The sequence below is a fragment of the Rhamphochromis longiceps genome, linkage group LG12 (assembly GCF_057381845.1).
Source record: "Rhamphochromis longiceps isolate RC_006_pf linkage group LG12, R_longiceps_female_GT1.1, whole genome shotgun sequence".
NCBI classification, from domain to species: Eukaryota; Metazoa; Chordata; class Actinopteri; order Cichliformes; family Cichlidae; genus Rhamphochromis; species Rhamphochromis longiceps.
In genome coordinates, this window is record NC_140568.1 from 38,825,992 (window position 1) to 38,836,266 (window position 10,275).

General features: G+C 37.1%; 1 protein-coding gene across 1 annotated transcript; it reads right to left on the reverse strand.

Annotated features, from left to right (window-relative positions):
• Window positions 1-1,081: 1,081 nt before the first annotated feature.
• nipsnap1 (nipsnap homolog 1 (C. elegans)) lies at window positions 1,082-9,185 on the reverse strand. The gene is made up of 10 exons (XM_085426262.1): window positions 8,992-9,185; window positions 6,581-6,708; window positions 5,913-5,958; window positions 5,478-5,572; window positions 5,087-5,157; window positions 4,660-4,800; window positions 3,443-3,474; window positions 3,228-3,322; window positions 2,160-2,243; window positions 1,082-1,612 (listed from the first exon to the last, which is right to left on the reverse strand). The coding sequence occupies exons 1-10, from the start codon at window positions 9,036-9,038 to the stop codon at window positions 1,548-1,550; spliced, it is 804 nt and encodes a 267-aa protein (XP_085282388.1). The 5' UTR covers window positions 9,039-9,185; the 3' UTR covers window positions 1,082-1,547.
• Between the last annotated feature and the right edge of the window lie 1,090 nt (window positions 9,186-10,275).

Sequence of the window (10,275 nt, forward strand, 5' to 3'; positions counted from 1 at the left end):
CCGGGCCCTCTGACCACCACCAGTAGGCAACGGGTGAAGTGTCTCGCCCAAGGACACAATGACCGAGACTGTCGGAGCCGGGGCTCGAACCGGCAACCTTCCGATTACAAGACGAACGCCCAACTCTTGAGCCACGATCGCCCAAGAGTCGGACGATCGCCCTGATAAGTTCATCAGGAAGACCAGCTCTGTTCTAGGATGCCCCCTTGACCCAGTGCAGGTGGTAGGAGGCAGAAGAACTCTGGCCAAAATAAATCAATCTTGGGCAGTGTCTCCCACCCCATGTATGAATCTGTTGCAGAACTGGAGAGCTCCTTCAGTGACAGACTGCTGCATCCTAGCTGCACAAAGGAGCATTATCACAGATCCTTCCTCCCAGCAGTTGTTAGACTTTGTATCCATCACTGATCCCAATGAACACAATAAGTTGTTTGCATCACTGCTGTTATTTGCACAGTTTTTCAATTTCCTGTAAAGTGTGTCTCTTTGTTGTTTTTAAGCACTTTTCACAGCACTTTTTGTACTTCTGTAAAAGAAAAAAAAAAACCCATCCTACTCAGCTGCACATTTCTTTGAGCCTGGGTATATTTTTAATAACTATACAGTATTTTTTTTCTTACATTGTAAATTTGCCCTGTGCTTTCCATTTCTTGTTTTTTTATTTTATATTCTTTACTTTTGTGAGAATCTGTATCCGCCTGTCACTTTGGTGCTGAAACATGTGAATTTCCCAAGTATGGGCAATAAAGGATATTTCTGTGTCTGTAACATTGCCCAAAGGTCAATAAAGAAATGCTTGTTGAACCTGACCTCTGAGTAAAATTCTTGCGACCTTAATGGCCATAGACTACAGGTGAACTCACTGACTAGTTTCTTGATTGATCTTATCTTCATATTTTATTGATTTGATCTTATATGATAAAGTTTTCATTTATCAAATAATTGCAGCTGTTACTTTCATAAACAGAAAAAATTCTGTTTAAGTAGATTTCAATTCTGCAAAATTGAAATGTACTTAATTTTCAAGTACAATCAGTGAGGCAGGCTTTTTTAAATTTTTTTATCAAATGGTTGTTTTACATTCACTGTTGCAACTTAGCATGATCTCATTCATTAAGTCATTCATGTACATTTAATAGTACTATCATAAAAAAATTTATTGTGGAAAAGAAAACAAACAAAACCCCCAATATGTGTTCCGTTACATCAATTAATGATCAAAACAGAGCAAACACACCTCACTTCACTCCACTAAATCAGAAGGTAAAAATTCCTCAATAACACCGTAACGCACAAACACCTTTTCTCTTGTGTTTTCCCCCCTTCACGTGTTTTATCTAAACCCCTGCAAATCTTGGTTTTTCATGTTCTTCATACTGAATGTGCTTGGAAATTGTACAACTACTTTTGACTTTGGCAATATCACAAACATGGAATCAGAAGCTTTACTTCAATGCTTTTAGTAACAACACAGATCATACAAAAGAAATGGAAACTACAATTAGTAAAATTTGGTCATTGAATTATTTGCAGTCTCAGTCGCTTTCTCATTGTAAAGGTGAACTCTTAGTTGGAATCATTATTCTTGACTCCATACTTTGCAACAAAGGCACTGAGGACAGACAGAAAGACACATGTTAGAAAATGATATACCGAAAATTACAATTGTAATAATAAACAAACAGGAAAGCAAACAACAAACATACAGCTCTTAAAATTCTTCAAGCTGGGCAGTATCATTTTATAATTTGATGCTCATACTGCTTAAGTCTCATTACCATGGATGGCCAATAAATTATGATTTTTAAAAAAAAAAAAATATTATTACTGCAATCCTGTCATCTCCATCAATAACAACAATGGGGGAGGGGAGGCAGCATTATATAATTTTCTGATTTTGTGGCAAACATTTAAAGAAAACATTGAAGGTTTATTTTAGCCCTACTTCAAAGAAATACAAATTTCAGATCCAGTACAGAGACCACATTAAACATTTCAGCAGAAAGTTGTTGGGAGGCATCTATGATTAAAAAAGTTTGGTGATCTACGAGTCTCAACTTTGCTGAATATAATTGCAGGTAAAAATAATCAGCGAGGTATAAAGCCCTGACAAGAACATTGGGTTTTTAAGGCATCTGGGTGAAGCATTTCTTTCTTACCTGTATAATACACGTTTCCGTCCCATCCTTCTTTCCGCCAGGCAGAGTTTCTTGTCTCCTCTCGGGACTGGAGGCTTTCGTAAGCTATCAAAAGACGGCAAAGAAAAAAAATTCCAACGAAAAAAGCAAAGCAAAAAACTCCACCACACACACACATTACATCGCATTATGTGTGGATAAAATTTATAGTCACTGGCAACTTCATTAGTTCAACTTCATTCACTGGCAACCTTGCTAACATCAGGCCGAATCTCTTTTGCCATCAAAACTCAATTCTTAACTACACAGATTGAACCAGGTGCTGGAAACACTCCGATCCATTTTCACATAATAGGATCGCACTGTTACTGCAAATTCATCAGCTGCACGTGCAGTACATGATGTGAATCTCTTGTTCTACCACATTTCAGGTACGAACATGTAGTTTGTGGGTCACATATGGGTCAATTTGATCAACGTAAAAAAAGCCACCCAAATATTTCTTCCCGTGTGTTTTGAATTTCAAGTATTAGTGCATTCTGTCTGTCAGTGAATAAAACAGCCAAACATGTCATATGGAAAATATTTGCAATACAACAATATGTCTCAGTATTTCCTCATGCTATTGTCATTTTAAAGAAACACACTGACATAGCTCTTTGTCTGAATGCCCTTACTTCATTGAGATAATACAGGCTTCAAAAATTTGTGAAATTTATGATTCTAGCCCAGAGGCTTGATATTTTTAATATCATCTGAACCAGAGTTCAGATGATATTAAAAATATGGACAACCACTCTTAAAACACCTTTAATAATTTGATTGACTCGCTTCCTGTTCCAAGATGCAATCAAAAGTCCAAGTGTTATGTCGAGTGTAAAATCATCCTTTGTTGATGTTTGACACACCCGGGCTTATGTTGGAACCGTCACACTGAACTTTAGTGATTCATTAGAATACAGAATGTATGCAGGAGCATTCAGTTAGCTGAAATTCAGCCAGACCAAACTTGTCAGACATTTTTACATACAGCAGTCAATCACCTCATCTTACTGGTATGTTCTAAGTGTAGAGTGCTTAATTACTCACCCCACAAGTGATGAACAACATAGAGTTGGCCAATCTGTGTGAAGAAACCGCCTACTGCCTCATTGTTTTCTTGTCTATGTTTGATTGCCCTCGCCCTGTTGCAAAACATTATCTTATTTAGTATAAAGATCACTGAAACACTTCTGATATTTTCACTTCCACTGAAAGAGATTCAGACAAATGACATATGTTTAAATAAATTCAACGTATCTCACCAGCGATTGCCCCATTCAATCATGGTTCCTGGCTGAAGCACAAGTATAATATTAATTAGAATAGGTTTGAAACTAGATTATGACATTACCACCATCATATTTCCATAGAACTGAAAGACTGAAAGCACTATTTATCTATTATTCATAGCTACGTTTTTTTTTTGTTGTTGTTGTTTTTTTTTTTAACTGATCAGAGAACTCTGGGTGTCACAAGCCTGCATGCAAGAAGAACTGGAGCACTGAGTAAACAGATTTTTATCATAGCTGTTTTTGAACTTCTCTCCACTTGTGACACTCTTCAATTCAGTGAGTCAGGTCTGAATAAGTGAGCTGAAATTACGCAGGAAACCTTGGAAAGGCAAAATTGCAGAATAGGCCAGAGGTGAAAAAAATATGACTACTTCAAACAGATGAGAATTGGATTACTTGTTCAAGACAAGCAGCTGAAAAATATGGAAAGAAAACATTGAGAATAAGAACTATGCTAGTTATGTAACAAATTTATAAAAACTGCACTGACAGTTATACAGGATTACCAAAGTTATATTATTTCTGTTTGAACAGCACATGAACAGTACACTAATACATCTAGATTTTGCTAAATGTGGACCCTGCCATGCACTTAAAAATAGTATACAACATGCAGATGTGTATATTTTTTGTAATTTTGCTTTTGTAAATCACCACAGGAGATTTCAAATCAAGTAATCAGGATATATCTAAAGAGCAGATGTCATGTTCTGCCAGGCCTTTCCTGCTGTCACCTTCATTTGCTTCTTGTTTCTGGGTCTCTCCGTCTTCAGTTCTATCTTCAGTAGATAAAAAGCATGCTTTAGCAGGCCTACATGCCCATATGCAAAATTGCCCCCACCATATTTGACAGACAACATGGGATGATTTGGATGGTGAGCTGTGTCTTTCCTTTTCTACATTTTTATCCTCCCATTATTTTGGGGTAAAATGGGAACAGGCCTCACCTGGTCATAAAACTGCTCGTCAATGAACTGTCCAATTACTTTTGAGCTTCTGAAATGGAAGACTACGTATAAAAATAAAATTGAAGAGGCTCACTTGCTTACTGAAGATAAAAGTGACGTTAGGGAAACCCAGAAACAGACTGCTTTGTTAGTTTTCCTACAAATCAAACAGTATTTATGTTGTACTGGTCACACATGTTCAAGCTATGCATTTTAAAAATGCGTAGCATAAATAGATACCTTAAGGTAATAGGTGCGCATTTCATAGAGGTTTGGTCCTTGTCTGGGAAGGGGTTCATTCCAGAAACTGAACTCCAGAAGAAGTTCATTTCGTCTTGAAAGCAACATTTTGGCCCGTTCCTTCCGAAACTCTAAGTACTCCTAAAAAGGGATAAAATGTTTGTTTATAACACTAAAAAGTGAATATTAATATTATATCTTAAAAATCAAACAAACAAAAAACAGCACCCCTGAAATGCCTTTTCTCCACAGAAACAACACATTAACATTTAAAGAAAATTATTACTTAAAAAAAACAAGCAAACAAAAAAAACGCAACAAATTAAAACAACAAAATAAGCAATTTTCCCCTGGAAAATCAAAGGCCTTGTATGTATTGTATGCAATGTTGACTGAATAAGAGACGTTTAAAAAGGTCACAGCATGCCTTGTTAGCTCTCAACTTCTGCAGACAATCAGTCAAAGCTGGGTAGCCTCCTCTGTATCGCCACAGATGCACTGCAGAAAAACAACAGCAGATGTCACTGTAGCACTGCATAAGGTCTGATGCCACCCACACAACTAAGAGATAAAGAACCTCCATCACCATGCAATTACTTTTTATAGTTACTGACTGCTTTTTATGTATAAAATACACTTAAATGATCACGTTAATTTATCATATATGTAGAAGGTGAAGTGCTGGTTGTGAGTCATCAGGTAGCATCCGTCTGCAAAGCTTTGCAAAAAGTCAGCCACTGAAATTGTGTTTTATGGGAACTTGATAGAGGAAAGCAGCAGTGATCAGTCAAAGGTGTCTTTTTGCATTTACTGCTTACCAGCCTGATCTTGTTCTCCATACCAGGTATTCCAGCTTCCAACTACCTCACACGGGTAGTCCTGGTCCTCGTGAAGTCTTTTCTGCACTTCAGCCCTAAAGCCAGCAAAAAAATAATAAAATAAAATACAAGTTAATGAAGGTGTATGCTGTTTGGAAATGCTCTCACTTTAGCTTAAAAACCAACTAGAGGGCAGTCAGGAAGCATAAAAATTCATCCAAGATATAAACTCAGCTGTATCTTCACTTCATTTTTTTAAATACATTTATATCATGAAGCTCATCTGATTTTAACTTTGTTCAGACCATATCTTGATTAATTAGTCCAGCACACTGTCTATTGCACTGCTGAAAGAAATCCAAAGAAAGTAAAGCACTGAAAACGTAACTTGACTGACAGAGATGCAGGAAATATTTCAAATGTATCAGTACATACTCCAGACTGTTGTATGCTTCTAGGCATTCTGGTTTGACGTCATGAACTGAAAAAGAAAAAAGGCAGAGAGAAACCTATCAGAAATGGATGCATTAAAAAAAAATAAAAAATAAAAGCAACATTCAAATTCTTCAACAAAGTAATTTCACACTCCGATTCAGCAAAGACTTGATATACAAAACTGATTCACTTGCAATAGGTTATAGGCAATGGCTGATAGAGTGTTCAAATTGAAATCCCTGTGCGGTGTGATGTACGCAACACAAAAGATCAAAGCCCCGAGAGAATGATAGATTTCTGTTTGAGAGACAGAAACAGTTACCTCTGCAGACTAAAAGAAAACCAGACAAATTGTTCAGATGTCACTAAAGTTTACAGGCATGAGACATCATCTTATCTTAGAATTACTTGTTGCTGACAGTGTTTTGTGTATGCATAAGCTGTTGCAGAGGAGCCCCATTTTCATCTCTCATGTTGTTTTCAGTTTTCTCTGAGGTCATATGGCCTTCCATTTAAATGATTTATTTCACTTTTGAGACATATACAGGATCCATGTCACAATAATGTGATGTAAGTGTATCGCAGGCACTTGTCTTTGGCCTTCTGTAACCCAACACTTAAAGAAACTAAACCCTTGCTTTTATGTAAGTAAAAAGGTGTAGGCCTACATTGAATCTTATACAAGTTGCTGGTCTCCTTCTTTGAAAGCAGGTTGGAGTGAGCATCTTTCCTGGCATCGACTTTGTGCACAAATAAGGATCGGAACCAGCCTTTGTCGCTGCTCTCTGAAAACCTCCTACACAGAAACAAGATGAAAGAAAGTTTCACAAAAGCTCGGAGCAAAAACATTATAACCCAGAAGTTGTCAATATAAAAAAGAAAAACTTAAAAAGGAACATGGAGATGTGCATGACATATGGGCTAAAAGATAGTCACGCTAATATTCTTTGATATGAAAAATATGCATACTGTATGAGTGAGTGGGCTGAATGCTACAGCTTGTGTCTTCAACCATAAAACTTTTTTATTTCACCCACTCTGGAGTGGATAAAGGGGGAATATTATTCACTTTACAACTATTGGAACTATCCAAGAGGCTCCAAATGGTATTTGAATATTAACCTAGCCGTTTCTTGCCCCACATAGCAGAGAAGTAAAACTTCAATCTGTCAAGTGTTAAAGCTGTACTTTTAGAAGGTGTTCCAATGAAAAGAAGAGAAGTACAGGTGATATGAATTATTCCAAACAGTAAAACAGCAGTTTCATTAAGAAAAGTGACAGTAAAATTGACAAACATACTTAAACTCAGCTACATTTGAAATTCAGGGACCTTTGTAATTCTTTTTAAAACTCCCAATTTTAATACAATGTCACATTAACCTCAAATCCTGGATTTGCCTCATACTGTATGGCTGGTGTATCCCCACTAATGGATTAGGAAGCCATATTATGTTTCAAGTTAGTACTTGCAAAGTCATCTGCTGAGTCTTTTGCTTTGTTTTGTCATTCTAAAGTCCTAAAACTTTCAAGGTCAGTGGGACGTTTCTTTTAATAACCCCATGGGCCAATGGCTTTAATTGGAAGCTATAATTAAAAATGCATTTCCCATGGCACCCTATCAACAATAACAAAGCATATAATAAGCCAAAGACTTGTTTTCTGAATAACATTTCAGTCAGTGACGGAGCAAATGCGTACTGGATGGAGGCCCAAAAAAATATGGTAACCCGTTGACCCACTTTGTGTGGAACTGCACAACATTTTCATCCCTTGTTCCCCATCCCACATAGTGAGACAACATTTTCATTGGCTCTAAAATCAATGCCGCAGGACAGATCATTTCTAAAATCTGGCTGTTATTGAATGGTTCTGATGAAAGGCCGTCATCATGGGTCTTGTGGAGGTGTGTTACCTAAGGTAGAAACTTGTTAGTAGCCACAAAGTTTTGATGGATAAGGCTGAAAAATGGCCAAGAATAAAAGGAAATCCAATTATAATGTTAAATGAAATATTTAAATCATATGCTAAAGATAAGTTGACCAATCCCACAAAACTACATGTGGTAAAAACATTGTGTTTGTGTGAGACAATGTGGGGCATGCCAGCAATGTTGGGGAAACTTAAACAATTTAAACATGCAATCAAGTGTGTAGGTTACCAGCTTAGCTTTTAGCATGTATACGCTGAATAAATTATATTTAAATGCAAACTTTCCTACTTCGTTCTAAGTAAATACAATAGAGGATTAAAGCTGAAGTTTGGTCTTACGTCTCGTGCTTTATATACTCCTGTGTTCTCTTTTATTTCAATAGCTATTTAGCTGCTGTTCTATCTGGTAATGATCACTGGATTTCAATAGGGATGATATTCATAGGTTAGCTTAAGTTTTTGAGCAATATCTGACCATTTTAGCCAATTATGACACACAGATGGTGTGTCACAACACGCTATATTTTCCCTTGTTTATAAAAAAAAATAAAAATCCAAAATTGCATCCAGACAAAAACTGTATTTACCAGAATAAACTGTCACTTTATTTTCTTTGAGGTACTTTCCACCATATTTACCAAAATCAGCAAAGCTTAGGATTTCTCAGTGGGGCACTGGCTCAATGTGTGGGACAATGGATTAAAAAGAAAAAGAAAAGAAAAGGGGAGAGCTGTGCTGTCCAACATAAACAGAGACATCTGATCATCCTACTCTCAGATGAGTACGTGTCATACACAACATGCTATCGGCCCCATGTTCAGTTTGCTGGGACCCAGTTATCCTAGTGGTGGTTACGTAACCCTATAGAAGCAAAAAAGTTCAGACAGGACAAAGTTCAGAGGTCCTCCAAGTGATCAAACCATGTTTGAAAAACATAAACGTATCATAGGAACATAATGTAGAGATACAATATATCCATATGCAATATGTCTGAAAACATAAAAGATATTGAATTGCGAAAAATAATGTTTAACCGTTTGCCATTTGCTGCTTTAACAATTCATTTATTTAAATGGGTCCACGTGTTTTCCTATGTCTGCAAAAACTGGTTTACCTGCTGGTTCCGTGCAGATTGACAGAAATAGCTTACCTGTACAGCAAATATCCTTTAGCCTGAACAGACCTAGTTGTCGCCATGTTCTTCTTTCCAGCAAAAAGTTTCTTTAACACGCAAACAACTTGTGCTGGTTAATGTTTACCTCTGTGTGTGTGTGATGTGACCGCTAGTCACGTTAAAGCTACTGAGTCAGCTAGCCACAGACTGAAAAACGCACGTGAAAGAGCGAGCCAGTGCACATGCACAATCGATCAGACCCAATTAGTTGATCCTACGTCACACGCTACGTTTTTAATCCAAAAGATCAGTGTTTTATCTAATATCCAGTAGATCAGCGTATGTTGTGCTTTAAATGATATATGCGTTTAAATGAAGAACTAAACGCATACAATAAAACTATAGTCACAAGTTAATAATTATAGAGGTACTTATCTTCCCTGTATTTCAGGATTATTAAAAATGAAATATACATTACACCAGCCACTTTGTTTGGTACACCTTGACGGTATCACACAGTTGCTGCAGATTTATCGGCTGCACATGGGTAATGTGGACCTACTGATCCCCCAAGTCTCAAAGGTGCTCTGGATTGAGATGTGGTGATTGTAGAAGCCTTTTGAGTACAGTGAAGTCACTATCATGTTCAAGAAACCAGTTTGAGATTATATAAAGTTTGTAATATTTTACATTGTTCTGCTGGAAGCAGCCATCAGAAGATGGGTACACTGTGGTCATAAATTAGGATGACCAACCCTCCACTTTTTTTGCACTTGTTGACTTGTAAAAGCCTATATGACATTTTTTATTTCACCATTCACATAACAGCACAGAGAAGGCATCGTTTAAATATGTTAAAGTTTTCTTTAAGCAAACAGTATTCTTAAAGTTCTTCGTGACTGGGCCAAGTGTCCTCTTTTTTGGAAATCAAAATATGGTCACCCTACATAAATGCATGAACATGGTCAGCAACAATAGCCCGTGTGGTTTTTGGGAGTCTTTTCCACCAGCTGGTGCTCATTTGGAAATAAGGGGTCCAGATCTTCCACAACACTGCCACCAGCCTGAACCGTTGATATAAGGCAGGATTGCTTTCATGTTGCATATGCCACACTCTCAGACCAGACAATGTTTTTCTGATCTTTAGTTCAATTTTGGGGTTTAGTTTTGTGTTTTCAGGAGTGGCATCTGGTGAGGTCATCTGCTGCTGTAGTCCATAAGGTTTAACTTGTTATGCAATTCTTAGACGCTCTTCTGCATAGCTCAGTTTTATGTTTTTTCCCCCAAGAGAACTGATGCTCATGAGACGTTTTCTCTTTT